Source organism: Ranitomeya imitator, chromosome 5, assembly GCF_032444005.1.
Source record: "Ranitomeya imitator isolate aRanImi1 chromosome 5, aRanImi1.pri, whole genome shotgun sequence".
Taxonomy (NCBI): Eukaryota; Metazoa; Chordata; class Amphibia; order Anura; family Dendrobatidae; genus Ranitomeya; species Ranitomeya imitator.
In genome coordinates this window covers 50,329,994-50,348,327 of record NC_091286.1, presented here as the reverse complement: position 1 = coordinate 50,348,327, position 18,334 = coordinate 50,329,994, and the positions used below count along the sequence as shown (strand labels likewise).

The following is an 18,334-nucleotide window of genomic DNA, read 5'->3' as shown; positions in this document are numbered from 1 at the left end:
TCTGACTTCGGCTGTGTTCAAGGGTTTTGCTACTTGTCTTTTGATTCAGTACTTCCTCGTCTGACCCGGCTTTTCTGACCCAGGCTAGCCCTGACTACTCTTTCCCTGTGCCCTTCCCTCCCTGGTGTCCTGTAGTTACCATTCTGCCCCGAACCATCTGCTGCGCACTCCGCTGTCTCCTCCGACACCTTTGTGCTAAGCCCCGCCCCTTTCCTCGTGACCTATAGTCACATGATCGCAGGTTCTGTTCCTGCACTCTACTCACCCTCCCAACTGCTCTGCCTGCACCGCTGCACCGCTGTTGCTGCCCTCAGTTCCTGGACAGCGTGGGATCCGCCGTCCATCCTGGGGCATCTGTGACTCTGATCTCCCGCAGCTCGGACCGCTCAGGCTCCTGGTGAGTGGTCACCTGGCAGGTCCTGATACCAGTAAATCTGATAAAAAATAATGTCATGTCCTTTATTACTCCTCCACCTTCAATTTATTAAATTGACATGTCCTCTCTCACTCCCCCACCCCTAATTCATTATAATGACATGCCTTCTCCCACCCCACACCCTCAATTCATTATAGTGTTACGTCCTTTCTCAGACTCGCCATCAATTCATTATGACATGACCTCTCACCCCCAAACTTCAAATCATTATAATGTCATGTCCTCTCTCCTACCCCCACCCCCCAATTTATTATAGTGCCATGACCTCTCCCTCCCCCTCCTGCAATTGATTATAATGTAATGACCTCGCTCCCACCCCCAATTAATTATAATGTCATGTCCTCTAATATCCTCACCTATAAATTAATATAATGTCATGTCCTCTCTGGATGAGTAATAGAGATAGACCTGGTAGCTAAGCTGTGGCTGCAGAGATACAGAAATGCTACCTGTCTGGCAATGTACGTCGCCAAAAAATATAATGGGGTCAATCTGGTCATGCCCCACCCCGCAGCATTGGCCTCGGGTGGTAGCCCAGATTGCCCTCTTTATTTAACCAACCCCTGCTGACAACCATGCAGCAAAAATATATATTGTGTCCAGATGTGTATTTCTACAGTAGGCCTAAATAAAACACCGAGGTTGGGGGTCATCTTACAGGTTTTGGATTGGGGTCCAAGAACTTGAAATTACCATTTTTTGGTTACTGCACCTCCGTCAATAAAAAGCTATTGATATGTATAAGGTGCTACAAAATGGTATAAATAAAAAAAAAATGATTTCACCAATCAATAAACAAAACCTAATACGGGTCCATCAACTGAAAAATAACAAAGATAAGGATGTCAGAAAATTGTGACACTTTCAAAGTAAGTACATTAGCCTCCTCAGGTCAAAGAGATCTATTTAATAAAATATTCAGTTTATATTGTAAAATTTGTAGTCAGATCCCCTTTGATTATACATTTCCATTGCTGTTTTGCTTTTTTGCTTATTATAAGAGCAGTTTTTTGACCGCTCTGTAGTTCTAGTATTCATGAAATGGCAGTATCAGGATGCACAGGTGTTACAGCTGCCTAAAGACCGAAAAGTGGAACACTGTATGATATTTTGAAATTTGAAAATGAATTGTTTTAATTAAAAATATACATTGTAAATAATAATGAAACATTATTACATTGGAGACAACTGTTTTTCATTGAATTACTGAATGGCCGATTATGTCATCTGTAGCAACAATAAAACTTGTCTGCAAATTTGAAATTTATTTTTTTCTGGAATAAAACTGATGTCTAATGTGAGAAATGTGATGAATATGGAATGGAAACACCAAGATAACATTAATAGATTTCTATCTGGGTCATTTCGTTCTAGCCTCTTCAGAAAAAATATATCCGAGCAATGATAAGTGCCTGTAATCCATGAGTCATGGCTGTGATAAAAAAAACTTTGAAGTTATGAAACAGAACATTGGAAGAGACCTCTTGGTTGCAGTAAGGTGGTTTAAAATGGATTCAGGATTATGATAAATATAACTGGACATGATGAAATATCATTTCACCACCGGAACCGTATATGTTACATACATTGTTCATAAACCGAGAAACCAGCAAAAGAATAGCTACATATATGTCTATATGTCTTTTATTTGAGCAACAGATACATTTATTTATGTATCCCTAAGACATCCCACAGCTCTGTACAAAGATTGTGGTTACATATAGTTATTGCCTATAATTTTGTGTTTGACACAAATTTGGGTTTTCATAAAGTTTGCTGCTTCAGTTTTCCTAGTGGCAATTTGCATTAACTGTAGATTGTTATGAAGAGGGATCAAATGAACTGCAAATGTAAATCAGCCATATATTGGGTCATCAAGAACTTCAAATACGGGTTCAATTGCTGTGAAGAAGGCTTCATGATGGCCACCAAGTGCAAGAACCGTCTCCTAAAGAGGATTCAACTGTGGGATCATTTCAACACTAGTGCAGAGCTTGCTCCAGAATGGCAGCAGGCAAGCATCAGTGCATCCGCAAGCACAGTGAAGCAAAGGCTTTGGGAGTCTCATCTGAGGTCAAGAAGGGTAAGAAAGAAGCAAATTCTCTCCAAGACAAAACATCAAGTACTAACTGACATTTTGAGGAAAGTACAAGGACTGCAGAAGACTAAGGTAAAGTAATTTGCTGTGATTACACCCACTTCAAATTGTTTGGAATGTCTGGAAAAATGATTGTTTGGAGAAGGAAAGGCAAGCACTACCATGAGTCCTATGTCATGCCAAATAATAAAGCATCCTGAGATTATTCATGTGTGGTCAGCTTTGTATCCAAGGCAGTGGGCTCACTCACAAATTTGCTAATAACTCGTCCATGAATGTCGAATGAGATCTAAACCTCCATAAAGACCAACTTCTCCCAACCATCCAAGAGCAGTTCAGTGATGAACAATGCTTTCCTCGGCTTGATCCATACTTTGTCACAAAAGTGATAACTAAGTAGCTCTGTGAACAAATTTTAGGCACATACCAAGAAAATTCCCTAGAACTCAGTCACATTGAGAACCTGTGATCAATCCTCAAAAAGCGGGTGGACAAACATTACACAGCAATTGTAATAATCTGCAAGCACTGATTAGGCAAGAATGGGTGGTCATCAGTCAGGCTCTGGACAAGAAGCTGATACCCAGCTGCCAGGGCAGAGGCCAAAAATCTGGATGGATCAACACTGCAAATATTGAATCTTTTCATAAACTTGATATATTTGTCAATAAAAGTTTACAAACGTATCACATTCTGGTAATTGTACTTCAGTGACCATAGAAACATCCAACTAAAGATCTAAAAACACTGAAGCAGTAAACTATCGGAAAACCAAAACTTGGGTCATGTCATGTCTTTATGTGGGACAATAGTTTAGTGGTTTTTGATGGTCCACTAAAGCAATATTTGTATCTGATTTACAGTAAGCAGATGTGTCCTTCCTTACGATTGCTCTGAAATGAGTGGCTCTAGATAGACAACTTTAATCCTTTCCTGACAGCCGCCTACATGACGGCAGTATGGGGCGGACTCAGGAGCTAAAACTGTACCATACATAACATTTGCCTCTAATAGCAGTTGGGCTCTGATTGCTGCTGCTAACTCCTTAAATGGTCCATGAGTTCACTGTTCTGTGCACTCTTATCCCCCCTATAAAAATGTGCTGATGGGTTGACATTAGTGATGAGCGAGTTTACTCGTCACTCGAGATTTTCCGAGCATTCTCAGGAGGTCTCCGAGTATTTCAGAGTGCCCGGAGATTTAGTTTTTGTTGACACAGCTGATGATTTGTGGCTGCTAGACAGCTTGAATACATGTGGGGATTGCCTGTTAGGGAATTCCCACATGCATTCAAGCTGTCTAGCAGCAGCAAATCATGCAAAAACTAAATCTCCAAGCACGCCAAAATACTCGGAGACCACCCGAGCATGCTCGGGAAATCTCGAGTAATGAGTATACTTGCTCATCACTAGTTGACATGGCAGACAGGGCCTGCCATCTCGGTACTTCTGTGAAGATCAACCATAGGCCGGGAGACCATTATCCATTATACCATCATTTTCTCTCGAGAAAACAGCACTGCTCTATTGTATTGATTTCAGGTCATTCAGGTTCAAGTTCCCTAAAGATAGAAACTATAAACTATAAACTATCCCCCACGTATACTGTACCAGTGCCATAAGACCCCTATTTACCAAACAGAATTTAAAAGTTTGTTCTTTTGGCCTTCGTCTGGACGGTAATGCAACTGCATACCATTTGTCTAAGGCCTCCTTCAAAGGACTATGTTTAAGCACCCACATGATAAACTGGTAGTGGTGCCATCACTGTTTTCCATCAGGGTGTAATCGACGTGTCTGTTTTTACCACCAGTGTGGTCATCTGTATTTTTCTGGTACGGATAAAGAAACAATTAAATTACAAAGCTTCTACACAAACTTAGTGTGTACGTAGCCTAACATGGAAATAGATGGTGTGAAGAAGTTCTTCTAATTTGTTATATTTCATGGTTGGAGATTCTACCGTCACAAAACCCCTAGTAGTGTGCCAGGAAAATATGAGGGTATGTTCAGAATGATTATTTGATGCATTTTATTATGCAACTTAAAAGCTGCTTTTTAGAGAACTAGTAAAAACTATGAGATTTCATAAATCTCTTGCACACAATTGTCATTTTTTTCCTGACTGAATTGGAAAACTGCTGCTTTTTTAAAACTGCAGCGTTTCAATTCTTTCAGCGTTTTTGCAGCGTTCTTTAACCAAAGAAAGCAATGAGAAGAAAAAAACACTGCAAAAACTCATTCATTTTTGCTGTGTTTTTACTGCGTATTTGATCAATTAAACTAGCTTTATCAATCATGTACCATAGAGAAATGACATTAATATGTAAATATAATTAAAAAAAAAAATCTTATATGTCATAGAAAAATGTCAGAAGTTTTGATTGATAGGGTCCACGGGTGCTAAGAGTTGTCATTTTAGTTGATTTTTCAGAGCTGTTATGTGTGTAACTCAAGTGTGTAACACAGAAATAGCACAGTTTTTAGCCATTATATGTTTTCTTTCAAGAATTTTCACCATTTGTCCCCTCTGCATGATGTAGCAATAATTTTCAGTTATCTTTGAGCTAGTGGGTGATGTCTCACTAGCACTGCACACACAGACATGACTGATTGCTCTTGTCCTTTCTCTATAGTGATTTAATAGGGTAATATATTTGTGAGGCCAGCACTGGGGTCAGTTAAAACATTTGCTAAAAAGCAGCAAGGGTATGTTAGGTCTCGAGTTCCCGCTTCTGCACAGGGGGAATCCCGAGCCGTCTCCGCTGTGGTCTCCCATTCTTGTCCAGCCGCAGTGGAGTCTGCTCAGCAGGGACGTCGGTCCCAGCGTCTTGCTCAGTCTCACTCTGTTCTGAGAGTTACCGCTGCTTCTCCAGTCTCTGCCATTAAAGCCAGTACTGGTCAGCAGCGAGCGGACATCTCTGGGACTAAGTCCTTGTCTGCACACACTGAGCATGCCCAGGGCAAGATCTCTCGTTGGAGATCGATGGTCATGTGCTCAGGCTCTGCAGCACATTCCATTGGTCCTCTTGGCAGGTCTTGGAAGGGCAAAGTTTCTGTAGCCACTTCCTGTGCTGCAACTATATAAACTGCGCATGACCGCACGGCCATGCGCTAGTGTACAATTATATTGTGTGTGTGTAGATGGATGTATGTCGAAGGATGAAAGCTCCTAAATATCCCTCCCTAGTGTTGTTGTCTGCTCGCGGATGATGGTAGCTCTCTAGCGCCCGACTAGCCATCTGCACGTTACACACTTCTCAGCGTCCTGTGGCTGTGTCCGCCAGTATGGCGCCGTGCACTTGCCTTGCGCTTTCCATATCCAAGCCTGGGTGGATAGTGGCGTCCATCAGTGCGGCTTCGCATACACTCTTGAGCTCATAGAACATTAATAAGGTTCTTTACACACCTAGTTTTGGTGTGTGCCAGCAAGGGTCTAATCGGACTTCAATCCCAGTTGGGGTTAAGTTCGCTGACCACTTGCTCGCGCTCTATGTGCGGTACCGCGGTCCTGTGACGCAACAGGATCGCTTTCTTCACACTGGGTGAGGTTAACCCACGTGTGTATACTTTTGAGTACCGTCATATAGTCTGCCATTTACTAGCAGCAGGTTTTTCCTGCACGGTGGATCCCGGACTGCGAACGCATCCATATCATCTTTCTTGGTGCGTTCCGCCAGTCCTAACAGGGTATAAGTGTGTTTATGCTTCTCTCTTAACTCTTCTCTTCACTCAGGGGCTGTCGCTGGGCAACATTGAGTTGCAGCTCAGTCCAAAGATTTTATATTGGGTTCACCTTCCAACAAGACAATGACCCTAAGCACACAGCTAAAATAACAAAGGAGAGCCTTCAGAACAACTCTGTGACCATTCTTGACCGGTCCAGCCAGAGCCCTGACCTAAACCCAATTGAGCATCTCTGGAGAGACCTGAAAATGGCTGTCCACCAACGTTCACCATCCAACCTGACGGAACTGGAGAGGATCTGCAAGGAAGAATGGCAGAGGATCCCCAAATCCAGGTGTGAAAAACTTGTTTCATCATTCCCAAGAAGACTCATGGCTGTACTAGCTCAAAAGGTGCTTCTACTCAATACTGAGCAAAGGGTCTGAATACCTATGACCATGTGATATTTCGGTTTTTCTTTTTTATTACATTTGCAAACATTACTACGTTTCTGTTTTTTTTCAGTCAAGATGGGGTGCAGGGTGTACATTAATGAGAAAAAAATGAACTTTTTTGAATTTATCAAATGGCTGTAATGAAACAAAGAGTCAAAAATTTAAAGGAGTCTGAATTTTTTCCGTATCCACTGTACCTCTTCCGACAAGCCTACAACCTGCAGTAACCACCGATCGACCAAAAACCAGCTCTGCCCTCACCTACTGTATCCTAACCCATCCCTTGTAGATTGTGAGCCCTCGTGGGCAGTGTCCTCTCTCCTCCTGTACCAGTTGTGACTTGTATTGTGTAAGATTATTGTACTTGTTTTTTATTACGTACACCCCCCCTCACATGTAAAGTGCCACAGAATAAATGGCGCTATAATAAATAATAATAATAATTCCACCAAACTGCTGCATGACCAGCTCTACTCTCATCTACTGTATCCTCACCCATCCCTTGTAGATTGTGAGCCCTCGCAGGCTGAGTCATTTCTCTTCCTATACCAGTCACTGACTTTTGTTGTTAAAGATTGTTGTACTTGTTTTTATTATGTATACCCCTTTCACATACAAAGCACCATGGAATAAATGACTCTATAATAATAAATAATAATAATAATGTACTGTATATTGTTTACTACTATTGTTTACAACTACTATCTAAGCTGTTGCAATGCTGTTTGATATATTGCTATGAGAACAACATAAGGAAGAGCCATGTGTCCTTGTGATGTGTAAAAGAGCTGGGTATGGAATAACAATAAGTGGAGGACAAAGTCCAGTAAATTGTCTGCTAAGAGTGAGTTGTTCATTGTAAAATATTCCGGACTCCTAAAGTGTCCTGTGGATAATTAAAAATGTGTTGTTTACATAGTAACATAGTAACATAGTAACATAGTTAGTAAGGCCGAAAAAAGACATTTGTCCATCCAGTTCAGCCTATATTCCATCATAATAAATCCCCAGATCTACGTCCTTCTACAGAACCTAATAATTGTATGATACAATATTGTTCTGCTCCAGGAAGACATCCAGGCCTCTCTTGAACCCCTCTACTGAGTTCGCCATCACCACCTCCTCAGGCAAGCAATTCCAGATTCTCACTGCCCTAACAGTAAAGAATCCTCTTCTATGTTGGTGGAAAAACCTTCTCTCCTCCAGACGCAAAGAATGCCCCCTTGTGCCCGTCACCTTCCTTGGTATAAACAGATCCTCAGCGAGATATTTGTATTGTCCCCTTATATACTTATACATGGTTATTACATCGCCCCTCAGTCGTCTTTTTTCTAGACTAAATGATCCTAATTTCGCTAATCTATCTGGGTATTGTAGTTCTCCCATCCCCTTTATTAATTTTGTTGCCCTCCTTTGTACTCTCTCTAGTTCCATTATATCCTTCCTGAGCACCGGTGCCCAAAACTGGACACAGTACTCCATGTGCGGTCTAACTAGGGATTTGTACAGAGGCAGTATAATGCTCTCATCATGTGTATCCAGACCTCTTTTAATGCACCCCATGATCCTGTTTGCCTTGGCAGCTGCTGCCTGGCACTGGCTGCTCCAGGTAAGTTTATCATTAACTAGGATCCCCAAGTCCTTCTCCCTGTCAGATTTACCCAGTGGTTTCCCGTTCAGTGAGTAGTGGTGACATTGATTCCTTCTTCCCATGTGTATAACCTTACATTTATCATTGTTAAACCTCATCTGCCACCTTTCAGCCCAAGTTTCCAACTTATCCAGATCCATCTGTAGCAGAATACTATCTTCTCTTGTATTAACTGCTTTACATAGTTTTGTATCATCTGCAAATATCGATATTTTACTGTGTAAACCTTCTACCAGATCATTAATGAATATGTTGAAGAGAACAGGTCCCAATACTGACCCCTGCGGTACCCCACTGGTCACAGCGACCCAGTTAGAGACTATACCATTTATAACCACCCTCTGCTTTCTATCACTAAGCCAGTTACTAACCCATTTACACACATTTTCCCCCAGACCAAGCATTCTCATTTTGTGTACCAACCTCTTGTGCGGCACGGTATCAAACGCTTTGGAAAAATCGAGATATACCACGTCCAATGACTCACCGTGGTCCAGCCTATAGCTTACCTCTTCATAAAAACTGATTAGATTGGTTTGACAGGAGCGATTTCTCATAAACCCATGCTGATATGGAGTTAAACAGTTATTCTCATTGAGATAATCCAGAATAACATCCCTCAGAAACCCTTCAAATATTTTACCAACAATAGAGGTTAGACTTACTGGCCTATAATTTCCAGGTTCACTTTTAGAGCCCTTTTTGAATATTGGCACCACATTTGCTATGCGCCAGTCCTGCGGAACAGACCCCGTCACTATAGAGTCCCTAAAAATAAGAAATAATGGTTTATCTATTACATTACTTAGTTCTCTTAGTACTCGTGGGTGTATGCCATCCGGACCCAGAGATTTATTTATTTTGATCTTATTTAGCCGGTTTCGCACATCTACTTGGGTTAGATTGGTGACCCTTAATATAGGGTTTTCAGTGTTTCTTGGGATTTCACCTAGCATTTCATTTTCCACCGTGAATACCGTGGAGAAGAAGGTGTTTAATATGTTAGCTTTTTCCTCGTCATCTACAACCATTCTTTCCTCACTATTTTTTAAGGGGCCTACATTTTCAGTTGTTATTCTTTTACTATTGATATAGTTGAAGAACAGTTTGGGATTAGTTTTACTCTCCTTAGCAATGTGCTTCTCTGTTTCCTTTTTGGCAGCTTTAATTAGTTTTTTAGATAAAGTATTTTTCTCCCTATAGTTTTTTAGAGCTTCAATGGTGCCATCCTGCTTTAGTAGTGCAAATGCTTTCTTTTTACTGTTAATTGCCTGTCTTACTTCTTTGTTTAGCCACATTGGGTTTTTCCTATTTCTAGTCCTTTTATTCCCACAAGGTATAAACCGCTTACAGTGCCTATTTAGGATGTTCTTAAACATTTCCCATTTATTATCTGTATTCTTATTTCTGAGGATATTGTCCCAGTCTACCAGATTAAGGGCATCTCTAAGCTGGTCAAACTTTGCCTTCCTAAAGTTCAGTGTTTTTGTGACTCCCTGACAAGTCCCCCTAGTGAAAGACAGGTGAAACTGCACAATATTGTGGTCGCTATTTCCTAGATGCCCAACCACCTGCAGATTTGTTATTCTGTCAGGTCTATTAGATAGTATTAGGTCTAAAAGTGCTGCTCCTCTGGTTGGATTCTGCACCAATTGTGAAAGATAATTTTTCTTGGTTATTAGCAGAAACCTGTTGCCTTTATGGGTTTCACAGGTTTCTGTTTCCCAGTTAATATCCGGGTAGTTAAAGTCCCCCATAACCAGGACCTCATTATGGGTTGCAGCTTCATCTATCTGCTTTAGAAGTAGACTTTCCATGGTTTCTGTTATATTTGGGGGTTTGTAACAGACCCCAATGAGAATTTTGTTACCATTTTTCCCTCCATGAATTTCGACCCATATGGACTCGACATCCTCATTTCCTTCGCTAATAGCCTCCCTTAAAGTGGACTTTAGACAAGACTTTACATAGAGACAAACCCCTCCTCCTCTCCGATTTTTACGATCCTTTCTAAACAGACTGTAACCCTGTAAGTTAACTGCCCAGTCATAGCTTTCATCTAACCATGTCTCGGTTATTCCCACTATGTCAAAGTTACCTGTAGATATTTCTGCTTCTAGTTCTTCCATCTTGTTTGTCAGGCTTCTGGCGTTTGCGAGCATGCAGTTTAGAGGTTTAGAGTTTGTAGAGAGCATGGTGAGCTATAAACACAGGAGGGGAACTAATCACTGTGGAACTGTAGTCAGCTATACCTTTTGCTGTGTGAAGTTTATTCTTACTGGTTGCTGCCAATTCTAATAACCTAATGACGCTGCTGGACATCTTCTAAATTCAAGAGGAAGTAATAATGATATATTTTTCATCTATTGCACTAAGTTTCCTTGGCTTACCTCTGTGTCTACAGTCATCAATGTTGCCATTTTTGGGGTTCTCATTTCTAAGAAATACAGACAGATACTTATCCATCATGCAATATTAATAGGGAGGCATCTGATTGGTTCCAAATTTATTCTGTAGCAGGTTAACGACCCCACACAGCCAATGTTATCACGTACTATCTTAAGTGTAAAGTAAAACAAGGAATCCTGGAAGTCATGATATGCCCCCATAAAGCCCTGATTTCAAGATCGATTGTGTCTGGGATTGCACAAAAAGACAGTAAGAAGTTGCACAAGCCAACATCCACAGAAGATCTGTGGTTGATTCTCCAAAGTGTTTGGAACGACCTCCCTACACTTCTAAAAGTGTTTTAAGTTTTTTAAGTGTACCTAGAAGAGTTTATGGTTAAATGCTATTCTGAACGCTAAGGGTAGTCACATCAAATATTGAAATAGATGCCTCTTTTGCTTATTCATTTTGCATTTTGTTAATTGATAAAAAATAAACTACTAATATTTCCATTGGTTCTGGCACTGTTTTATGTGCTGATGGTGGTTCTATCACTGTATTCATGTACTGATAATGATTCTGGGGCTCTATTCATGTAGAGATGGTGGTTCTCGTGATATGTTCATGTTGGTTCTTGTGCTGTATTCATACATTAACATATGTTCTATATTCATGTACTGGTGTTATGGTGCTGTTTTATTTATGTACTGATGTTGGGTATGAAATTGTAGTCCGTAGTATTGTTATTTCTCATGCTCGCCTTATGTACAGATGTTGATTGTAGCATTTTATTCATATACAGATGATGGTTTTCACCCTGTATTTATGTACTGTATGAATTATGATTTTGACGCTTAATTTATGAACTGAAGATGGTTTAATGCTGCATTCATATACTGATAACGGATATTATGTTATATTCTTGTACTTATGATAGTTTTGGTGTCTTATTCATGTACTTATTTTTTTATACTGCTGTATTCATGCACTGATGATGGCTTTGGTGCTTTATTCATGTACTGATGTTATTATAGTGTTGCATATATGTACTGATGTTTGTTTTGGTGCTGTGTTCATGTATTGTTGTTAGTTCTGGTGGTATATTCATGTGCTGCTGTTGGTTGTTGATTCTGTAGTCATGTAAATGAATAGAGCATCTGAACCATCATCAGCGCATAAATACAGTACAAGAACCAACCATGATTCATACATGAATACAGTATCAGAACAATCATTAGATTAATACAACACCAGAACTATCATCAGTACATGATGACAACACTAAAACCAACATCATTACATAAAAACATCACCAGAAGTAACAAAGTTACTTCTGGTGATGTTTTTATGTAATGATGTTGGTTTTAGTGTTGTCATCATGTACTGATGATAGTTCTGGTGTTGTATTAATCTAATGATTGTTCTGATACTGTATTCATGTATGAATCATGGTTGGTTCTTGTACTGTATTTATGCGCTGATGATGGTTCAGATGCTCTATTCATTTACTGAATATCGTTCTGGTGCTGTATTAATTTATTATTATGGTTTTTTGATGCTGTATTCATATGCTAATCAATATTCTGGTGTTAGATTTTTCTACTAATGTAGGCTTTAATGTTCATTTACTGTAGTTATATCGAACAGTAGAGAGTTATCACTGTGTGATAACTATTTTTTTGCATAGAACTGCATGTGACTGCAAGTAAAATCTACTACATTTGTAGTAAGGGTAGTGTGACTTTAATTTTGATTACCGATACTTTTATTTTATAGATGAAGAAGGGGTGTGTTAATGGGCATGGTCTGCAAAGGGCACAGACAGCCAAAGGGATGGAGTTTCTCACACATAAATCTTTTGTTAAAAAATTGAAGTCCATCTCTGTGTTCAACTCTATAGAAAGAACTGATGAGTTATATACACGCGAGTCCTAAATGTTAACAAATAAAAAGCGTCGAGGGCAAAATCTGAGAACCACCCAATAGTCTGTATTCAGCAGCATTTATAAAATATCTTTTCTTTTACAAACAGGAATATAAACACAAAACATCCTATAGACTTTGTATAATCCAACTAAAAAGTACCAAGCGCTACACCGTTAAAATTAATCTGTCTCACAATCAGTTGTCCTTTCCGTTCTTGGAAGTTTTCTTGAACCCTAAAAAAGAGGAAAAAACAGCTATAAAACTAGCAATGCATAGTAATAATAAATGTGTGGGTTCATATGCGCTCACTCAAGATTTCAAGGGATAGCACTTGTTCGTAGCGGGTGCTTTTTTTATACCAAACCTTTTTTGATTTGGGAGTGAAATTAGAAATTTTCCAAAGTTAAAGACAGGAGGAGCCCTGACAACGACTCACGGTTAGTCACTGTAAAGGCAGACTAAAAATAGGAACACGTTGCCTGCATGGAATACAAACTCTTCCATCTCCCGGCTGTAATTCCCTTCAAACAAAAAAAGTTATGGACATGACAAAAAACAAAATGGAATTAAAATAACATTGCTAATCTCCTAACGGCAACCTCACCATGGAGACCCTGAATTTCTATTACCTCGTGCTGTATTTGACTTACCTGAACCCAGTCTGCTCATTATTAACTGATGCTTGCAAGCTTTGTGACTGCAGTAAGGAGAGCCTTTCCTGCCCGGCTCAGTCCGCAGTGAACAGACAACCTGGTTTAGAACTGTAAGTATAATCTCATCTGTCTTGTTTTTTTTTAGAGAAGTTATGTGTAATTGCAAAGTGTAACGACTAACGAGATTTCATATCTCTGTACGGAAGTCTCCTAGTAATGCTTTTCTCACGGATAAAGTTTCCTTTTTCGTTACAATATATAGTTTTACGCAGTATCAGGATTTTTGATTGTTTGCAAATATATTGTCTAAACTGTAAATGATAGCTGCACTACATGACGGAACCGCAGAAGAGTTTGTGCGCTAGTAGATACAGCTATAAGCTGCACACTGTAGTACAGGATATACAATATATCATGTTGTTATAGTGTTATAAGGTATAGTAACATCATGAAATAACTATATATCTAAGTAAAACATATATGTGTGCCCCAGGGGGTGACATCATGTTTCTAAGGAGAACTTGCACTCTCTTCATGTTGTGCAAGCATAGTCTAAGATCCCAGAATTGAGAGTCATTTTTTTCAGGGGGTACTTAGTTTGGAAACATTGAAAAATACTCATCCTAGATAATATTGAAGAGTTAGAGTAGTAAATATTCTCATTATTCAGCGATTGAACTTCTGGTTAAAGCATTATGTATACGATTAGAATATTATCATTATATTAATATTGATTTTTTTTTTTTAGAGGTTTTTAGTTATTGTTTTTGTTATTAGCCTAAATACTCAGCACTAAACCTGTCATAATCTGAAACTACACACAGTAAGGATCAAGTTAAAATAGTTTCCTTGCCTAGCCTAAATTTCATGTTTCACTGTTAGTTGTCTATTTGTTGGAGATAATATTTTGCATCTAATGTGTTTTATGTTTTTGGCAATGAAAAAAAAGGATGTCCCAACTTTTATACTTTATATCATTTTTCCTAATTTTTCTAACCTTATGTTTATACCTGTCCTCATATCATTTTATATATCAGTTTCCAGATGGGTGAAGTACACAATGTTATTTGCCCAGTGCAGTAATCTTTAATATGATATTATATTGTGCTGTCCATTGTGGTATATTGTATGTGGGATGTATATGTATATATTATTAGTAGTATCATTCCATTCGTTGACGTCTCTACACGTGACATCTCAAGATTTAAACTTTCAGCGTGCATTCGTGAATGCATGAATATCTTTAGGTTCCACTTTTACATTTTGTCAATGGGCATTCATAATCGTTTGGAGCTGAAGGATATACTTCTTAATTTAACATCTCCGTAAATGTTACAGAGTAACTAAACTTATAACATTTTTTAAATATTTTTTCAGCTCTTCAATTGCCTGCAGATTGTTGGGGGTCTAGAGCTGGAGACCCCCCACCGATTGCTCAAAATACCACTGAGACGCGTGCAGCTCGGGAGGCGGGAGCATGCAGCGCTTTCCCGATCATGCACACAAGTTAAGGACTCAATAGAGTCAATCAGTGCCAGACATGCGGCTACAGCTGCCATTCTCTATACACTGAGCGGTGACTAAACCCGCGCCAGTGTCGCCCCCATGACTGACACCCCCAATACTGCCAGGAGGAATTAAGCTCTGAGTGCCAGAACCAGGCAGGTTGAGAACGGTATGAACCTGAATAATAACCCCATATCTGCATGTCAATACCATTTTTTTTACCTGACCAGTTCCCTTTAAGTGAAGAATACTTAGTAATTATGATTTAGTGCAATAAATGTACGTCCATCTTTAATCCAACAGAAAGTAGCTGGAGTCCAATCTTCAGGAGACAGACAGCGAATTCACTGGTCTGTAACTATAACTTCAACATAAAGATGTTGTTTTTTAGTGATTTGCTATGTCAGTGTGCTGGGGATTTATAAAAACTAAGCTTGGCAAACAGGTTAGAAAGAAGAATTGAATAAAACAGATGTTGCAGAATTTGCTATAGTTCTACTTTATGCAAAAATCTAGAACAAGAAAAAAAATGATAAGGTTGATTTGATTTTCTTCATGTCCCAATAGATTTGTCATTTTTTTCCTCCCAGTATCTATGGCATTCTCCTGAGATTTTCAGTTTTGATGGAAAACATGTAGGTATTATAAGATCTATAAAGCTAGATGTGTGGAAGAAAAAATATTTTCTTCTCTCACTTTTTCAACAGTGATCAGGGTATGACACTGTCCAGTTAACGAGCTAACATTGAGGAAGAGGGGGCCTATAGCAAAGATACGGACCCTGCCACTTAAAGGTGCTGCTTGACACCACCATCTTCCTAACCACCCGAGACAGGAAGTACATGTGCTTCCATCCCTTAGTTTCCACTTCTGCTTCCTTGTTTATGTCTATTGTAGAACTTCTGTAGACAAATACCTGATCATGCTCTCACCACCCTAGTAAATAAGGAGGAGGCCAATGAGGAAGGGGGCGTACTGGCTAACTGCATGATACAGTGGCCTTAAAAAAAAGTTCCTTTCTGAAGAGTAAATATTTAAAATATTAAGGTTGTTGCAAGATTGCCTTGCGCATGCGTGTACAACGGAGGACAGAGAATGAACTTCAATCCAATATTGCGGCCAGCATGCAGCCAGCGGGTAAGGAAAGGGTGAATCAAACACCCGAAAACTCTGCGCATATGACCGAAAACCGATCCCGCCAAATGCAGGTGACAGGTTCCCTTTAATACTGCATCCAACCATTTTTAAGCTCTTTAATGCAAGGCATAGTAATGTCAAAATGTCACCAAATAAACGAATGGCAGCTGGTGGTAACCAGAATCCTGTTCCTAATACACTAATCTTCTCCATTTCTGTACTCTCGCGCAGTATCTATATTTACTTCATTGTTTGTTTTCTCTCTCTATTTCTGTCTAAGCTGTGAGCTGTGACATCCTCTCACTTTCCAGATTCACAACAAAATAATTTCTAACCTTAAGTTCTGCTGCTTTTATACAGACTATGATAGACCGCCCTAATTTACTATGTTGTACCATATGATGTGATCAGTGTCAGACTGGGGTGCCAAGGGCCCACCAGTAACATTGACTCTTGGGGCCAACTGTTCAGCGACATGGAAATATTACATTACCCTCAGTCACAAACTCAGCTATAATAAGAATAATAATCTTTATTTTTATATAGCGCTAACATGTTCCGCAGCGCTTTACAGTTTGCACACATTATCATCGCTTTCCCCATTGGGGCTCACAATCTAAATTCCCTATCAGTATGTTTTTTTGGAGGGTAGGAGGAAGCCCACGCAAACACGGGGAGAACATACAAACTCCTTGCATATGTTGTCCAAGGTGGGATTTGAACCCAGGACTCCAGCGCTGCAAAGCTGCAGTGCTAACCAGTGAGCCATGCTGCCCATGGTCCTATATAATAAAATGGGTAGTTTTATAGATGAATAATGAGATGCTGATTTTGTCTGCATATAGTGAATCAAGATAATTAGGCCAACTACTGCCAATATACTTGATGGGGCCATTCTCCCGCACAGGGGCCAACTGGGGGATTTGCCTGTTTCCCTGTAGGCCAGTCCAATCTTGGATGTGGTGGCTTCAAAGAATTATGGGAAACCCAACCCAGCCATGTCTAAGGTCATCTGATTCTTCTCTGACTCTTCTGCAACATATGAAGCGACAATGGCCATTGTAGACAATTTGTGCGAAGTAAATGCAAATTTGATTCATTGAATTCCTAAATATTTTACACAAATTCAATTTACATCAAATAATTAGCTCATCTCTGGTTGTCAGCTTCTCTAAAAATTGGTTGTGCTAAGAGATATATTTAGGAGAACATGTTTAGCCTTGGCTTTGTTATCAGAAGAAGACGGTACAATTCAGTTATCACAAATCCCATTATTGTGCAAAAGGCCATATCAGTTCTGGATGCTATTCCATCTTGGCAGACATGATTGTCTTTACACATTTACTTCCATGCCATTAGTTCTTCTAATGTACCTTTTAACTTCAAATTGTATCCACATATCACTGCCAGTCAAGGTGTACTGTCTTCTTTTGTACAACTGGAGCAATACAGAATTTCATTTCATAGCACATCAACCTATAAGATCCACAGCAAAGCAATGGGACCTGATAGAAAAGTTAAGGACAAGTTAAGGAGCATTGATAGTATTGCAATATATAGATTAAAGGACAAAAATAATGGCATTTCATACCTGAAAAAATATTAAATATTGTAATATTTCTGATCATTTGTTTAAGTTTACTAAAATATGATTTCCATTAGTAAGAACAGCAGAGGCACAGAGCAAAGTGCGGCATTCAAAGAATTGCTAATACCTTAGAGGTGAAGTTGAGGAAATCTTTAAAAAATATATATATTTTAATTTGATTTAACGCATGATGAATCACTCTGAATTACTGAAAATGTTAAACATGGTGAGTCGATTTACCAGATTCTTCTCGTTGGTATAGTTGTCTTTAGGGCCCCTCATACACATTAAAGTTGGCCAAACTTTCTGACTTTGACAGGATCAAACAAAAATCCGAATGTGTATCAGGACATCCTAACACTCTCCCAACAGGTGATATTGAAAGAGAAAAGGATCTGGTGTGTTAAAGGTCAACTGCTGATTCTTTTATTTAGTGCCGAGATAAAGACACTAACAGATGATATGTCAGTGGTTGTCTCACAGGCGACACAAGAATATTCGACCTGAACTTTAGTCTGGGGAAAGTGTGGTTGTATTTAGAGATGAGCGAATCTTTCAAGGATCGGCTCGGATTGGCAAATGTCCTGATGTTCACCGAACAGTTGAAATAATTGCCACGCAGTATCAATTTTTCCAGAGTAGAAATAGTATAATGGGGCTCTGACACCCCTTACACTACAAGCAACCCACCAGATGGAGACCCAACTTTGAGTCTCCACATTTCAAAAAATTGTTTGTAATGTCAGCAGCAGTAGCCACAGCAGGCACAGAAGCCACGACAAAAGTGTCACAGACTGCAATAACGCAAGATTAATGCAGCACACTGAACAC

General features: G+C 39.5%; 1 protein-coding gene across 1 annotated transcript in view; it reads left to right on the top strand.

Moving 5' to 3' along the window:
* Positions 1–13,074: 13,074 nt before the first annotated feature.
* Positions 13,075–18,334, top strand: part of LHCGR (luteinizing hormone/choriogonadotropin receptor) — a 200,024-nt gene continuing 194,764 nt past the window's right edge. Inside the window, exon 1 of the mRNA XM_069767895.1 lies at positions 13,075–13,382. Within this exon, the coding sequence (XP_069623996.1) occupies positions 13,225–13,382 (158 nt within the window). The 5' untranslated portion in view covers positions 13,075–13,224. The remainder of the gene's footprint in view (positions 13,383–18,334) is intronic.